The following is a 17,093-nucleotide window of genomic DNA, read 5'->3' as shown; positions in this document are numbered from 1 at the left end:
CGTTAAAACAAGCAGAAAGCCCAACATCACATATCCAGAGGCTCATTTTATTTGCCATCAGGTCTCCAAGCCCTTAGGACCCTCTGCAAGCAGTGTTGCTTTATTATCACTCAATTCAAAATAAAAATGACGCAGCCCTGTTTCTTTGGCAACATTGAAAGTCCCCTGAGATTTTAAGCCATGAGCAGCTGAGTCCCCATGTCCGTGTCTGTGCAGAAAGGGCTCACTCACAAATATTACAGAGAACGGACAGAACTGCCCATGTCAACTCCCATCCTGCCAAATCCACGCCTCAGCTGGCAGCACCAAAAGCCCTTTGCAGCCGTGACTTGGTGCACAGGAGCCAGCGGCGTTTCCAGGTGGGGAGCCTGCTCTGAGAAAGGAATGAGGATTATGCAGCCGAATTGTCCTCATGAGCCTGCGTGCACAGACATGTCCATCTGTCCTGCTCACTCGCTCTTCTTCCCCTCCTTCCCCACATTTCAACCCTGTTCATCCAACTGTGGCAGAGAGGCACAGGACTCGAAAATATGTTGATCCTGCCTCTTGCAGAGACAGAGCAGAGGACAGACCCTTTCTCTGTACACAATGGCTGTGAGGTGAGCACAACCCTTAGTACACACTGGAGAATCCCCTGACCCATCGCAAAGCTGAGCCACAATGCTCCTGCATAGCGACACTGGCAGCAGCTCAGCTCTACCTCCCACCTTATTTCACTCCAAAGAGGCTCCTACACCAAAACCCTCTGTTTTTTACCCAAAAAATCCCATGGTGTGGGTGTCTCCAGCAAGCCCAGCAAAGCACCTGTTCCCCTTCTGGGTGTGACCTCCATCCCCAGGGCAAGGGACAGGAGGAGGCAGGAGTGGGGCTCTGCCAGCACAGAGGGGACAAAGCCCAACATGGACCTTTATTTTTGTCCAAATGTCTCTTTTCTTTTTGTTTTAACAAGGAAACATTCTCAGTCTCTTACTTAAAAGCACCCAAGCTCCAAACCAGGCAATGGTGAGGCACTTCTCTGCCTGGGCATGGGAAAACGACAGCTGAAGTATCAACAAACCCCAGTCCCAGTTTGAAAATAAATGCATAACAATATCCTGAACGTGAACAGAAATGGTGTGTTTGCAGTCTCCATGGCTTATACCTTCTTTTGTGGTCTTTTTTTCTAAAAAAATGGTCTCCTGAAGCTTTCAGCCCACCTGGCCGTGGCAGACTTGCCTGAGCTGATGGTTGCCCTGTCTTGGCCGCATCCCGGGGCATTGCTCCACCATCCCACAGCTCCCACCATCCGTGGGCATCCCTGACCTGCCGGTCCCTGCCCAGCCATCCCCAAACAGGAATCCAGAGTCACGTAGAGAGGGACCCAGACAGCAGCGAGCAAGGGGGGGGTCAGCCCCCCCAGTTTTGTCCCAGTACACTCTGCTCAGAAGAGGACCTGCCCACTGTTGACATCCCAGCAGCCCATCCAGGGCAGCTGGGTGGCCCATTTGCCAGTGGCCACCACTTGTAGCTTTGCCCGATCAAATTGCCAGTACTGGTCATCCCGAAAGAAGTAGATGAAGCCGTCGCGGTGGCTGAGGGCGCCCGCCGTGCCGGGGGGCAAACCCTCCCAGTCCCGCAGGCTGCGGGGGTAATAAGGCTCCACGCCGAGGGTTTCCTCGCTCACCACAAAGTATTTGGCTCCTTTGAAGAGGACCAGGCGCCGGAGCTGCTGGAAGTAGAGCGCAGTGTCGGGGTGCCGTGGGAGGCCTCGGGCGCTGCATTTCTGGGGGAAACCTGCCTCCAAGGTGGAGCCCACGTAGCGCCAGCACCGGCCACCTGGGAGGAGCCGGGGAGAGGGGTTAGAGTCCCATTGCAGGACCGGCTCCAGGAGATGTGAAGGGCTCAGCCCTGGGGCCAGCTTTCCAGCTCCAGAGATTGATCTGTGCTGTTCATCCCACTGGTGATGCAACCGGCACCACCGCAGGGCTGCCCCATGGAGCAGGCTGGCTGGGGAAACTGAGGCACGGTAGCTCAGGGGCTTGAAGCAGGGAAAGGGACCGCCATGCGCAGAGACAGGGCACCATGCCATCTGTCAGCCCATGCTGCTTCCTTGCAAAAATCCCTCTGCTCCTGCACAGCGAGCAGGCCAGACGGACACAGACCCCTCCAGGGCTGCGACAATCAAGACCAGAAATGCAGCAGCAGGAATTGCAATCAGGGCTGAGTGCTTGGCTGTCCCTGTAGAGCCCTGTCCCTATGAATCAGGCAGACAAAAGCCCCTTTCTGCTCACAACCCGTGGCCTCACTCAGCCCCAGGGAGGGAGGGAGCAGCCGAGGGCTGGGGAAGGAAAAGGGGCTTCTGGCTCTCACCCAGCCACAGCAACAAAGCCCCTTTCTGACCAGACGGTGACTGGTTTCCATTAAAAGCTGGGGCTGACCCTGGCAGCCGGGCTGCCTGGTTTGACCTTCCTGTACCCATCCGGACACAGCGTGTCACTGGGCAGCTTGTGGGTGGCATTTCAGCTCCCCATGGCAGCTCAGCCCCTGGCACAGCACAGGGAACCGCATGCAGCGTGAAAATGCCAGAGTCCTCAGCTCCCCTACGACCACGTCTTCAGGGAGCGTTTTCTCCCAGGGACCCCAAAAGGGTTTAATGCATCTGGTTTTATTTTCACACACAGGTGAGCACTGCTCTCCTGAATAGGTTAATGGGGAAACTGAAGTACAAGGGGGTGATATGCCCAAGGCCATATGGTTAATCTGTGGCAAGCAGCGAGCTCAGGGCTCCTGTGGGCTTCTGCACACTTGGCACCCAGTGATGCCCCAGCTCTGCACTGGGAGGGGACCTGTGGGTGGGGACAGGGGACACAGGCAAGAGAGGGTGCTCCAGGCAAACCAGCAGGCAGGAGCCACTCTCCTGCCCACACCTCACCTACCTTTGAAGAAGTAAAACTTGCCGCTGAGCTGGGACCAGGTGCAGGCGTCGATGCCAGGGGGGAGCCCAGGCCAGCGTGGCTGCAGGGGCTGCGGGTTGCTGGCGTTGCCGCTTGCCGTCACCACCCAGTAGTGGCTGCCCTTGAAGATGTAGAGGTTGTGATCTGCATCTGTGGGGCAGATGGAGGATTGAGGGGATCCCAGGTGAGAAACCTCATCCCAGCTGCCAGCCCTGGCTGCCTGGTTCCCCTCTCCTCCCCACGCAGCTCCTTGGTGCTTCAGGGATGCTCCAGTTTTGGAGGTTCCCTTCTGCTCGGCTTTCACAATCCCCTCCGCTCCAGCCTGGAGAGGATAAAGCTGACCACAGCTCCCTCTCAAGGCTTGTCTTCCACATTTGAGCTCCTGCAGCAAATAAGCCTTGTCACAAGTTTTAGGATGTTTCCCCCTTTCCCAACACACCAAGCCATTGCTGTGTCCTCAAGATGCTGCACTCAGCAACAGCGACGTGCATCAGTAATGCCACCAGCCCCAGGAGCACATATGGGGCTGTGAACCAGCCAAACCCACCTTTCCCACCGCTGGAGCTTATCAGAGTAGAACCAGGCTGCTGCAGCACTGGGGTGAGCTGTGGGGGTGCATGTTTTGGGGGAGGGCTACACCAACAGACACCCACCAGTGGTTATGGCATCAAAGAAGGAGTGGCAGTAATAGGAGCTGAGGCTCTTCTGCTGCCGGTCCCCACCGTAAAGGTCCACGCTCCAGTCCTGGAAGTGGGCGAAGACCTTTCCCGGGAGCTGGATTGCTGAGCCCTTGGAGGGCTTCCCTGGGATGGAGCAGGGTTGGTGAGTCGTGGAGAAGGAAAACAGCTTTCCCCAGAGCACTGTGTGAGTGCAGGACTGGGCATCCACCCCAGGGCTCCAAACACTCCTTGTGCCACTGTCTGGTTCCTGTCCTCCTCTATACGCTGCTGGCAAAGACCCCTTGGCACCCCCAAAAACATGCACCAGTATTTCTCTAGTTGCAAACAAGCAGGCAGCAAGTCCAACCGTTCCCATCCTGGAGGACCCCACATGCTCCACCACATCTTCCTCACCAATCACAATGCAATGGGGCCCATCCCCACCATGGCCCTTGCATGTGGTCCTTTCCCCTTGCAGAGACCTACTCCTCAGTCCCCACCCCAGTGAACAATGCCAGAGGAACCAAGGGATGCTTGGGGAAACCAGGCTCACCATACAAGTTCTGGATGGCCAAAATGTCATCCCAGCTGAGGACAAAATCCTTGCTGAGCTTCTTGTAGTAAGGAGACATCAGGGCGCTCTTGATGGTGGAGTGCTCCAGCCCCAGTGTGTGGCCAATCTCATGTGCCACCACGACGAACAGGTTTCGTCCTTTGCCGCTATGCAGGGACCAGCGCTCATCACTGTCAAAATGGGCTTCTCCGCGCCGGGGGAAGAAGGCGTGAGCCAGGGCACCTCCTGGGGACACGAGAGCCGTCAGGGACCATGGGGAGCAGAGAACATCAAAGCCGCCACAGTGACACACGCCAGGCAAAGGCTCAAGAAGAGAGAAAACCTGGGTTTGTCTAATATTAAAAAGGCAAAGTGTATCTGGAAGGAATGAGCTCAGGTTTGGAGGATGCCATCAGGGTGGGGAGGGCTTCTTGAAAGTCATCAGCCTGATCCTATAATAAGCATCTCAACCGCCTTGCTGTCAGACCCAGGTTGCAGAGTTGGGAGTGAGGATCCCAAACCAGAAAGCAAACTGTGAGGTGTCCTTGGTTAGAGGGACTGCAGGGGCAGAGCTTTGCCTCCATCACCCCCAGCCCATCACTGCCCCAGCCATCCTCCCTGCCGGGGACAAGCCCACGTTGTAAAAGAGAAGCTTACGAGGCGGAAGCGACCAGCACCTGGTCCATCGAAAGCATTGTTGAGTCCATCGTTGTGGTCCCCATGAAAGAAGGTCAGGCGAATGTCGGCTGGGCCGTCCCGTGCTTCCCAGAACACCAGCGAGGACACGTTGCTCCAGAGCTCGAAGGCGGCTTTCACGGCCAGGCGCACCTCGTGCTGCGGCAGGTAGGACGGCCAGTTCACCACCCGGTAGGTCAGGTGCCGTTTGTACCACCTCCCACCTGCAAGAGGGACAAGTTCAGCATGACAAGGGGCACTTGGGCTTTTTCTTCCACCCCAGGGCTGCTTGTGCGGAGGAGAGCTTCTCAGAGCTGGGAAAAGCCATAGCTTTCCCAGGCTGAAGCTGAAAGTCCACCAGCAGCCTTGGCAGCCTGCGCTGGCAGCAGGACCTGCGAAGATGCTGCCTGGAAGCCCAGCTGGGGATAACCCAGTGGGGGCAAACTACTGCTCATCATTCATTTTTAAAGCATCATTTTACCATCACCAAGGATCTTATTGCCCATGGTTTCTTCTGTCCTTTCAGGGGAGACACAGCCCCAATGCCACTGGGGCACATGGTGACAGCGATGAAGAGGACAAGCCCATGAGATCCCCTTAGGCTCCTCATCCTCCTCGCGCCATGCAGGGGTGCAAAGATGTGTGTTCCCACAGCCATCACACAGCATCACAGCCCCCTCCTCCTCCTCCAGCATCCTCGGCAGCTGTGGAGACCCCGGGGCCCCACAGTTACGTCTGGCCGAGGGCATCCAGAACCAGGAGAGAAGTCATGGGACCACACTGGAAAGATGCAGGTGCCAGAGCCACTGCTGAGGCGTGGGAGCGGGAACAGACCTCCAGCGGCTGCATCTGCTCCAGATGTGCAGGGAAACAGGGGGAACAGAGCCAGTAGCACGCCGGGACTTGCTGCTGTGGGTGTGCGCCAAGCCACTCGGCAAAGCTGGCTGACATCCCACCCCAGCTCACCCACCCTGACCACGGGGACAAGCCCACCAGCTCTGCTTCCTTCCGCACTGGATTCTGAGCAGCCCAAGGCAGGGGTGGATGGCTGCAGCCCTGAGAGAAAGCCCCAGCATCCCACCCTTCCCTGCAGAGAGGCAGAGTGTCTCCCAGGGGACAAGGACAGACGGCACCCATGGACAGGGCTGGGCAAAGGGAACCGGTTCCCAGGGAGAGGAAGGCTGGCTGGGTGCCACACACAGCCCTGGAGCCCAAGACAATTGCAGGCAGGGAGTTCCATGAGGGGAAACCCAGGACACTGCTGCACCACGGGCCATCTGCTCCATAAAGCACAGCAAGGCAGCTAGAAGAAAGTCCTCTTCCCAGTGCCCTCTGCTGCAAACCCCGATTTCCAAACCCAGTCCCTTTCCAGAGGCAAACAACATCTGTCCCCAAAGTCTCCCAGAGGGCAGAAAGAGATGGGTTTCAACTGCAGAGTGGCAGTTTGTTTAGAGGCGCAGAGAGGGGCAGACACACAGGACCCCAACCCACACAGGGACGCCACCTGGAACACAGGGCTGGGCCCAACCCCGGGAACAGCAGGGGGGACAGATGCCCTCCCCAGCCCCACACTGGCCACTGCTGCTGGGATAACCCAGCCAGGAGCCAAAGCTCAGCCGGGGTTGGCTATTGCCACCCCTTGCACTGGGGTGCAAGCGTTGTCTGAAGCTGGTGGGACGACGGACACGGCGGCTGCCCAGCAAAGGTACTGCTGGGTGGATAATAACAAAGCACTTTGCTGGCTCAGCTGTAGCGGCTTCCTGCTTCAAGTAGGAAAAATAGCCAATGTAGCACAAAGGCTCTGGCCTTCCTGTCCGGTGCCACCAGCCCTGCAGGCACCTATACGGCCCTGCTCCCACCCCGGCTGCTCCCCTGCTCGCTGCCATTGGGCATCCACCAGCACCAGCCCAGCGGAGCGACAGCTGGTGCCACACAGAGCCCTTCCCCACCTGGGCTTGGGGCTGCCAGGCATCTCTTGCCTGCCACCCACCCACAGACCACAATCCCCAAAAATGAGACCCATGAGCCGCAGGGCACAGGCTGCTGCTGTTTGCCCATCTCCTGCTGCACGTGCCTCCTGGCTCTGCCCTCCCACCTGGGATGCATGACACCCTCTGCCCAGGATGGTGCCTGCAAAGGTGATCCTGCACATCGGGGTTTTGGCAGGAAAGCCAGAGGCAGGAGGAGGAGGAGGGGGTTGTCTCCTGGGGCTGTCCATTGCCAGCCCTGCCAGATGCAGAGACAGACTGACACGGCACAGAGCCTTTTCTTAATCTCGCCTTCATTTTTCCCATGTCCTAAGTGCAGCTGGTCCCAGCCCTCTTGCTCTCTAGGAATCCAGTTACTCATCTGTAAGCCCAGGACGCAGCTTGCGAGAGACAAGAGGCCCAATCCTGGATACAGAGGAGCAAGAGATGTTGCTTGGAGCAGAGTTAAACCCCTTAACGTGGGTGAAACAACTCCCTGTGGCTGGGCGGTCCAGCACCAGCAGGTTTTGTGGTTAGTGCTGGGTGATTAACACACTTAGAAGTCTCAAAGCTCCGCAGAGCCTGGGCATGACTTCACCATGTGTCAGCCTCTGCCCTCTAGATCACACCACAGCTGTGCCCGGGGCCATGGTGACCTGACAGCTCCTCGGGAGATGTCCTGGCTCTCTTGACAGCAGTAAAACCGCCCCAGAGGGCCAAATTTCCCCACAAGTGGGAGTTAAATCTCTCTAATCCTTGCTGACACCAAGCCATGCAGAACAACTAAAACCAAAGATGTTTAAACACAAAGTGGTGCAAAGTCCAGGCAGATGCTGGGATGGACACTATGCCGCTGGGCTGTACCTCTCACCCGCAGCGGCATCTCCAGGAGCCGGGATAGCAGAGCTGGACTCTCAGCACTCCAGAACCCCAAACCCCACCGGGATTTTTGGCGTCAGTGCTCACCGTGTGGCGTGGTTTGTCGCCGGTGCCGGGCAGTAGATGCCCGGCGTGCCCAGGCACCGCGGCTCTCCCCGTCGCCCGTGCCGCACCGCGGCAGGGCCATCTGATGGAGCGTGGGGGCATCCAGGACCCCGCTGAGTGGGAGGTGGGTCACCCGCTGGAAGTCCCTGGAAAAGGAAGGGACATGTCAGCACCCACACTCAGATCCATCGCCCGGGGGTTTCACTTGCATTTGCACCGGGTGTTTGAGCTGAGTCAGGGCTTTCACCCAGCACGCTTCAGGTCCCATCATTAGGAATAAATCTAGGTGATAAAACGAGAAGGACTTGCTTCTGCAACCATATCTGACCAGTGAGCCATCTATTAGCAAGGCAAAAGCAGACAGGGGAGCCTAAAAAATGCCCTTTCTTGTTTTTAACCCCAGTTGTTTGACTTTGCACTTGACTTTGTACAGGGTCAGGCCAGGGATGCTCCCGGAGCCAATTGTGATTTCGACAGGAGAAGTCCGGGCAGCGGCTGTCGGCTCAGCCGCCTGACATCTCCCAGCCATCCCCAACCTTGGCCTCACTACAGATATTATTATAAGGGGAGCACCGGGCCATAAAAGGCAAATAAAGCAGTGCAGAGAGGAGCTGGGCTGCCAGCAGCTGGCATCCAGCTGCAGGAGCTGGGTATGGACCAGTGTTTCCAAAAAGGATTGGTTGTTCTTTATCATCGGACCATGCAAGAGAGGGTTCCCGGCTGCAAAAATACACCCCAGCTGCGAAAAGACCCGGCAGCTCCCGTGCAGCCGGAGCTGCTGCATTTCTGCTGCGGTTTTAAATAAAAGGCTCCTACCTCACCGCCTCCGTGAACTCGGCGGGGCTGTGCGTGCCGGGCCCTGGCTCGCTGAAGTAGCCGTATTTCTCCAGGAACAGCTGCAAGAAGAGAGATGGGAGAGGCGCAGCTCAGAGCACAGGCAGACATTTGCACCTGTTGGCTTGGGAGCAGGGGGAAAAAGAGAGATTGGATGGCAAACAGTGCTGCAAACACCGTGCTGTGCAGAAATGCCCAGTTATTTTTCTTTCCTGAGACCTCTGCACCCCAAGCAGCCACCCCTCCTGTGCTCAGACAGGTTTATGTGTCTCCTCCCCATAATTTTTGGCCATGATATGATGCAGGTGTAGGAGGAAACATTGCCATTAACAGATCAAAAAATAACCCCTGCTGCCATGTCATCTGCAGCTAAAGGCTACCAAACCCACAGCTCTAATCCCCTGTGCTCAAAGCAATGATTAAAATAAAGGCTAAAGTGCTGTGGACACGAGGAGGGTGGGGTGAGATGGGGTCAGGCTGCAGCCTCCCCCAGCCCCACGCAGGATGTGCTGCTGCAAAGCGAAGAGACTCCGGGGGTAATCCGCCCTGCCAAACCATTCTTCTTCTTATCGGTCATTTACATGGACGGAGATTGTTGCTCTGAACTTGCTCCAACACATGAATTGCATGTTAAAAGAAAATAAACCGTTTCCCTCTGCCCAGCCTGCGCTCCCAGCTTTCGAAGAGGTTAATAGCCGAGGTGGCAGGACTGCTCCCCACCCGCCTTCCCCGCCGCCGGGGACGTCTGCAGGAGACAAACAAGCCGCCCAGCATCCTGTTAGTGCAACAGAATCCGAGTTAATGGAATGAAGAATAACAAGTGAAAGTGGCTGCTCGGTTTCCCGCATCCCAAGCAAGGACGGGCTGAGCACAACGCCGGCCCTGGGACAGTGTGGCTGCTGCATGCTGGAAAATGTGTGTTTTGAAAACCTCTTCCCTCCTTGCTCATCTTGGGTGAGGAGAAGAAGGGGGTCAGTGTTAATGTGCATGCACTAGTACTCTTGTCCGCCCATCTTTGTTGGGCAATTCAAGCCCCAAACCATGTCCTGTGGAGGTGACAATGTCACTATGTCCCTCCCCAGTGTGGGAGCACCGAGCCGGCCACACTCTGCCGGTCACCTGGCGGGAGCAGGAGCAGCTTCTGGGTCTGGCAGCCCCAGGATTCGCCAGGGCCTCTCCCTCTCCTCCCACGCAAAGCCTCCACACGCTGTGAACAGTCATCCTTACGTCATCCCCAAACACGTCACCCTCTGCACCCACCACCTCCCCGGGGGCAGGGCAGGTACCTCATGTGCTCTGCCTGTTGCTCAGCCCTTTGTGAGCCCTCCCTGCCCCTTCCCACCCCTCATCCTCTCCTCCTTTAGGCCCCTTTTACCTGGAAGATCCCCCTCTGGCATGGTTTCCTGCCACAACATGCTCCTCACCCAGGCCCAGACAAAAAATTTGGTGTGGTTTCCCACTGAACACATTGGCTGGAGGGAGCAGCATCTCCATGCAGCATCAGGCTCTGATCCCCGTGAATCAAGATGAATTGGGTGTAAGAGCAGACAAGAGCATCGGTTTGTCTACCAGGCAAAGCCACAGCATCTCTGCCTGGGCATGGAGTGTATACCCTGGACACATCATCTCCCCATCCACACTGGGATAACCCCCCCCTTTACATGGGTACCAGCAGGCAAAATACAGCAGTGACTGGGGACGCTCACACAGGAAAGGATACAGGAACGGGGGGAGATTCCCAGGGACGGGGTGTCAGGGAGATTGGGTGCCCCTGAGGGAGGAGGAGGTATCTGGGCTCTTTCTCAGTTGTTCTGGTTTTATAACCTTCTCCTTGAGAATTAGAAAATCATCAGCTACATATATGGACATGGGGAGATGATCCCCAGCGCTTACATCAGCGCAGATAAATGTGAGCTACAGAGCACCCAGGCAGAAAGTCCTGGGTCTCAAACCATGGCACAGTCTAAACCTTTTCTACCACCATTTGGCTTTCGCTCAGCATCCAAAACATAACTTGAAGCTGTTTCCTCTCCTGTAACCTAACACAATCCCATTCTTAAAGCATGAAAATGGCTTTTTCCCCACCATGATCTCACAAAGGCTTGAAACCCCATCTGGACAAGTCAGGGTATGTGACAAAAAAGCAACCACTATCACAGCAGCTGCTTTCGACCAGCACCAAAATGTACACACACCACTGGCTTTATTACTCCGGCCTAGATCCCCTTGAGCTTTGAAAATCCAACCAAAGCAGCACTTTCTGTCCCATGTCGTGTTGAGGTTCTTGCACACAGGCACCAGCTCTCCGGCTGCAAAACCACTCAGAGAAACGTTATGACAGGTTCTAGACACAGTTGTTGTGAGCTCCAGGTGATGTGAGCCCTGGAAACACTGAGCTGCAGGAGAGGGATGTGCTGATCGCCCATGTGCGAGTTATTTACCAGACGGCAGAGCAGATGAAGTCCCCTGGATCCCAGACTTTTCAGGGTGAGAGAAGAACCCAAGAGCCATGTGCCACAGTGTCCTGTGCCTGAACCAGACCCCCTGTGCCCTGTACAACCCCCCAGAGATCAGCCAGGCTCTGGTAGGGCTGGCTGGCAGCTGCAACCAGCCCATTAAACCTCTCCAGAGGCTGCAATGCAAAGCCTGGCCCTGCTGGGAAACCCCCCTCCCTCCTACCCCAGATGGGGAAATGCTCTTTTCTATACAATGGTAAAAGAAAAACAGCAGGAAACCAAGAGCTGAGAGTTGATATGAAATATGCCCGGCTCCCTGTCTACACAAGGGAGGGAGAAAAGGAAAGGTCCGGCTGCCCGGCAGCCGGCGCCGGGGCAGAAAAAGCCTTTGAGGTTGCAGCAGGGACAGCAGGAGGATGGACTGGGGGAGATGGGGGGTCCCTTCCCATCTGAGGGCTCTGGTGGGGAGCTGGTCACAACCCTGGAAATCATCTCTTCTGAGAGCTAAAGCCAAAAAATACCTTTCCCTCAACTGCAGGCATCCCAGGTGGAAGACAGCCAACAGCAAATACAATTAGACCTAGAAAATGGGATAACAATTAGAGAGCAGAGACAGCCGGCTCCAGTCCTGCCTGACCCCCGCTCCAGACACTCAGCTCCTGGCGTCTTTCCACTAGTTTAATATCAGAGGAGCCTCACGTTGGGCTCCTGTTGACTGTGGTCCCTTCTGCTCTGCCTGGATGCAAACCCCATCTCTCCCTCCATCCCACAGCAGAGAAGGGAAGCGATCCCGGCCTGCTGGAGGCTGCACAAGGGTTTCATGCTGTGGTTACAGAGGACGCCGGCCGCAAGCTGCACCTCCAAGGTCTTCTTGTTTTTAATCACGACATGACAGCAGCCCAGCAAGGAAGTCCGGGTGGGTCCTCAGCCCCAGGCTCCATCCCGCATCATTTCACCACCGAGATGGACATTGGGTAAACCTGGCTTTTCAGCCTCAGTTTCCCCCCAGAGAACAGACACATGGAGAGCTGACCCCCGAGAACATTTTGGCACGACTGCAGAAGGAGCGGCGGCTCCTCCTGCCCATCACCGCCTTCAGAAGATGTCAAGGTATTTAAAAACATTCATTTAGTTCCACTCTCCCAAGCCACATTCCTGCCTGCAGTCGCAAACCCTCAGGCAGAGCCCTTGTGTCTCTTTTGTTTAAGTGTGTGTATAAGTATCTATATAAATATTATATAGAGAGACACACAGAGACACAAAAGAAGGGAGATTAGCAAGTACAGAGCTTGGTTGTCCTCCCACTGAAAAGACAGAAACCACACCAGCTAATTCTGTAGGTTAATGACAGAGGCTGATTAAAACCCCAGGCCCTGCCTGGTTGCTGTGACGCTCCCCTGCTCTGACTAATCTGGTCCTAAAGGAACCTCCTCTCCCACATACCCCTCCTCAAAACCTGCTTTAGCTGGAAATTATTTATTTGCCACTGAAGATGTGGAGCTGGGGAAATACTGTGCCCAGCGCCTCTTAAACTTCTTTAGTTTTCACACAGTCTCCTGGAGCTGAGACTAAGGGTCAGGCGACCAGGGGTACAGCAGGTCTAACTAAAACCTCTCCTGGTTTGGGTAACTCAGATCTTTGGGATGCTGAACCAGAGCTCACTCTCTGCCTCCCCATCTGCCTGGGCAGGAGAGATGCTACAGGACAGGAATAATAAATATTGCATCACTTGGAGGGAAACAAAAGCCATAAAACACGCTGGGCTCTGTGTTGCCTGCCTGCGGGGCTGGCAAATCGCTCTGGTTGGTTGTGTGTTAAATACCAGAATATCTCATCAGTAAGTACTACAATTCACCCCTGCACTTGAAACCAGCTCCCAGCTTTGCCCCAGCACCCCAAGCCCTGGGTAGCGCTGAGCTGCAAAACTCCCAGCAGCACCAAAATTCACCAAATCTATCCGAATGTGACCCAAAGCACTTGGGGAAAACAGGGGAAAACATCGTGCTTGGCCAAACCTTCCTGCGAATACCGGAGCGGCTAACCAACCAGTTTGGTCACGCAGACTGGTTGTGCTTTCATGTCTAAGGAGAGAAAGGAAACAAAACGCTTGGTCTTGGCCGTCCATGAGGACTGGGAACGGGGAAAAGTGATGTCCCTGCTGCCTGGCGGGCGTTATTGGGCGGAACAAGCAGGGATTGTTTTTGGGGAGAGCAGGGAAGAAAGCGGGGCTGTTCGGGCGGCGGTGACTCATGTTAATCACACTGGGGGTTCACCGGGTGCCTCGGAACCGCCTGCCACATCCTGCGGTGATCTCAGGGGTTTTCCACGCTCTCCCCGGCCATGGAGAGCCCAGCAGTGCCTCACCAGGGTGATGGCACCCGAGAAACTCCTCCTCCTCTCCTGCACTCCTTGCATCACCCTGCTGAGGCTGAACAGCAGGAATTTCTCCCAGGAAGAAGGTTTTTCTTCCTGCTGTTTCAATCAGAGGGAAAACATGGGAATCCCAGCTGACCCCCAAGCCCCACCATGTGTTGGGTGGTACCCAGAGCTGCTCGCTCCGCCCTCAGCATCACAACTGGCTGACCCTTCCATAAAGGGGCTCATCTGGACACGGGAGCATTTCTCAGCACAAATAGAACCCAGAGCCTATGATTAATGCAAGCCCTTGGGTTTCTGGTGGGGAAAAGTCAGAGGCCACATGCCACTGCAAGAGAGGGAGAAGAAGGGCCGGAGGGGAAAAAATAAAAATCAGAAATGAGAATGTTTTGCTCCGCATTTCCATCTTCTGCTTTTCTCAAATTTTTAACCAATTTTTCTTCAGACCTGTCTGTTCACACGCAAACCACCACAGGGACCTTATTGTCCTTTGTCCTTGGCACTGCCAGCCCTGGGCCACGCTCCTCGCTCCCAGCACGGGGTGAGGTCTCATGTGCCACGGATTTTACACCATTTCCTGGGGATCAGGGGGACTCGGGCACTTCCACACACCCAACTGCTGTCCTGAGCACAGCCCAGCCAGACACCAGCTCTGCCAAACTACGTGCTATCCAGCATCGGACCTTCTCCTGCCTGGAGCTGCAGATAAGAAGATGATTTAATGTACAAATGTTTCAAATTAAATCTCCAAATTTTTCTTCTTTTTTTTAATGTAGCTGCAATTGATATAAATGCAGTGAAAACAAGGGCACAAGCCAGTAAAACAACTCAACTGGGCATTTTCTCAGACTTTCACATATAAGTTTACACAACCCATTGTCCCTAACGTTGACTACTTTAAAAGCAATATAAAAAGCTTTAGAAGCAAAGCCTGGCAGCTGTCTGAAAGCCACAAATAACTAGAACTATTTGATGTTATGTGAGAATTCCAACTTCATCTTAAAAGTAAAATTAACCACTCAGTTTATTTAGACAAGTTTTCTTATCCCGGTTTCTAAGCATTTCCATTTTATACACCGTCCCAAAGGCCCTGGCCAGTGCAACACAGGGCACTGGGGAAACTGAGGCATGGAGACAGGAAAGTCACCTGCCTGGCACCTCTCTGCTGGGATCTCCCACAATCCTGGGATCTGCTCTGAGGCTTCACGGGAAAAAAATCTCAGAAGTCACCAGCAAGGAATCAAAAGCCAGACCAGACCTTTTAAAGCTCTCACCCCCCATGAGCTGGTTTTCTTTCTAGATTGAATTTTGAATTTTTGATCTTCTGAGCATTATAAATTTTGGAGATTTTTTTTTCCAGGTGGCATGATGTTTGTGCACACTGGTGCAAGCACATGTATAAATCACCTCTTTGAAACACCATCTCCCAGCGTAAGAAGCCTGCACATTAAAACAAGCCTCTGAGCACTTACGTGCACTTTTCAACTTCAAGGATGTGAAAAATCCCAGTTAATTCACCAGGACTTGCTGGGGTTTTAACATCGAGCATCTGTGCAAACATGTGTCAGACCGACGTCTAAACAAGAAAAAATCCACAACATGAACCTTTGTTCACCAGCCAAATCTCACACCTTGTCCTCCCAAAACAAACATGAACGGACGGCAGGATGTCGTGACAATGATACGGGGACAAACAGAAGAAATCCAAATAGAGGCGATGGGGACAGCCCTGGTGAGAGGCAGGGGAGGGGCAAGAACGGCTTTTGTCCCATCCTGATTCGCTGTGAGATGGGATGGCTTCCTAGTGTAGGACTTTTATTGTTGTCAGAGATACATAGAAGGGTAGGTTTGCAGATATACATCACTTTTAGGGTCACATTTCCACGTACAGCATACATGGGAACGCACACACCTTGGTGCTCCAAGCACAATCCTACAGCACGGGCACATCTCCAGCAGGCACAGCCGTACACTTGCACCATCCACACACACCTCTGGCACGGACACACCACCAGTGCACACAGTCACGAAGCTGCGGCTCAAACACACATGGCAGCAGTACGCAGGGCTCATCCTCCCCATCCACGGGCACACACCTGTGCCGTGCACGTCTGTGCCATGCACACACCTCGAGCACCCATGGCACACGGCTACAGCATGGGTGCACACACATTGGGCGCCCAGGAACACACACCTGTGGTGTGAACGTGCCTCGGGCACGCGTGCACACAGTTATGGTGTGGGCACACCTATGGCACATGCACACGCCTATGGCACACGCACACCTGAGGCACACATACACCTATGGCACGCACGCACTTGTGACATATACACAGCTATGACACATGGACACCTATTACACACACACTCCTATGGCACACACGCTCACATAGCAGGGCCATACCGGGGCACACTCACCCCCCGGCCGGGCACAGGACAGCCCGCGGCAGCTCCTGCGCCCCAGCCCGCCCGCTCCCGCTCCCGCTCGTACCTCCGCCTCCCGCCGCTGCCGCGGGGCCGGTCCGGGCTGCGCCGCCGCCAGCAACCCCAGCGCCAGGGCGGCCCGCAGCGCCATCCCGGCTCCGCTCCGCTCCGCGCCCAGCGGCACCGGCCGGCGCGGCCCCGGCTCGTCTCAACCCGGCCCAGCCCCGGGGGCGGCCCCGGCCCGGCCCAGCCCCGGCCGAGGGTTGGGCTCCGCCGGCGGCACCCCCCGTGCGAGCACAGCCCCGCTGCCTCCCTCCCCGTCCTGTGCGGGAGGAATGATCCCCTGTGCATCCTCCAGCCCCCTTTCCCAGCAGGGCGATGCCCTTCCCCGCCACATCCCTCTCTTGCACACACACACAGGGAAACAGAGCCGAGCTCAGGGCAAGGGGTAGCTGTGCCACTGGGACAAACCCCCTTGGAATCTTCAGGCCACCAGAGCCCCATCTCCAGCCCTGGGGAAAGGCTGGGAGAGCTGCCCCCCAGACTCACCCTGCACACAGCTCGCTCCAGTGTAGCTCTGAGAATGGATCCCTCTTGTTCTCCCAGGCCTGCTGAGCATCACTAATTCACCCCAGCTATCGCAGAGCGGGACACGCACGGTGCCCATGTCAGGATGTATCCTCACTGTGGGTTCCATCTCTCCAGGCTGGATGTGGAGCCAGAGCACAGGCAGGTTCATGTGCTGAGATGAACCTCTAGCTAGCTGCAGCACCTAGGCTTGAGCTTTGCCCAATTTGAAGCTGCAGAAAAGAGGAGAAATCAAGTCCAGCTTTTCCTGAACCTGTGATCATCTGTGGTCCAGACCACGCAGATGCAGAGCAGATGAGGGCTCGGACACAGGGGGTCCCTCTCTGACAGCAGCCAGCACCAGCCACAAGCTCAGCAGAGCAGGAGGCTGGACAAGCAACCTACCCCTCCCCAGGAGTCTGGCAAAAACAACCCCACACCTTAGATCAGCATGCTTTCAAGCTTTGCAAAATAACCCCCCACTCAGGGTTGTTGGTTTGCACTCCTTTTGCTTAAATTTTCCTCCTACATGAGGGATTTGGTCACCCATGGATGGCGAGGGGCTGTTTACCATCCAAGGCAACATAAGGCACGTGTCAGCATTGCAGCTCTCTTGCAACTCATACACAGCCCATGCTCTTGTGGTTTCCACCAACAAGTTAACA

General features: G+C 55.5%; 1 protein-coding gene across 4 annotated transcripts; it reads right to left on the bottom strand.

Annotated features, from left to right (window-relative positions):
* Positions 1-26: 26 nt before the first annotated feature.
* MMP28 (matrix metallopeptidase 28) lies at positions 27-16,728 on the bottom strand. Of its 4 annotated transcripts, none has more exons than XM_071816818.1 (8): positions 16,411-16,728; positions 8,588-8,667; positions 7,754-7,917; positions 4,803-5,044; positions 4,146-4,391; positions 3,587-3,736; positions 2,916-3,083; positions 27-1,815 (listed from the first exon to the last, which is right to left on the bottom strand). In XM_071816818.1, the coding sequence occupies exons 1-8, from the start codon at positions 16,598-16,600 to the stop codon at positions 1,421-1,423; spliced, it is 1,635 nt and encodes a 544-aa protein (XP_071672919.1). In that variant the 5' UTR covers positions 16,601-16,728; the 3' UTR covers positions 27-1,420. The 4 variants fall into 4 exon arrangements, with proteins under 4 accessions (XP_071672919.1, XP_065709221.1, XP_071672920.1 ...); XM_065853149.2 differs by lacking the exon at positions 16,411-16,728 and adding an exon at positions 15,929-16,076 and having other exon boundaries at positions 4,823-5,044; XM_071816819.1 differs by lacking the exon at positions 16,411-16,728 and adding an exon at positions 9,981-11,106.
* Positions 16,729-17,093: the final 365 nt, after the last annotated feature.

Source organism: Patagioenas fasciata, chromosome 19 (assembly GCF_037038585.1).
Source record: "Patagioenas fasciata isolate bPatFas1 chromosome 19, bPatFas1.hap1, whole genome shotgun sequence".
Lineage (NCBI taxonomy): Eukaryota > Metazoa > Chordata > Aves > Columbiformes > Columbidae > Patagioenas > Patagioenas fasciata.
The sequence above is the reverse complement of the archived record's forward strand: the minus strand, read 5'-3'. Positions and strand labels throughout refer to the sequence as shown.

Excerpts from the sequence above, each read along its gene's own strand:
- MMP28 (XM_071816817.1), bottom strand. The coding sequence starts at position 9,594 with ATGCACATTAACACTGACCCCCTTCTTCTCCTCACCCAAGATGAGCAA. Across the intron at positions 3,737-4,145 it reads GGCCATCCAGAACTTGTATG|GGAAGCCCTCCAAGGGCTCA; the intron begins GTGAGCCTGGTT and ends GCTCCATCCCAG. Across the intron at positions 1,816-2,915 it reads CAAGTTTTACTTCTTCAAAG|GTGGCCGGTGCTGGCGCTAC; the intron begins GTAGGTGAGGTG and ends GGCTCCTCCCAG.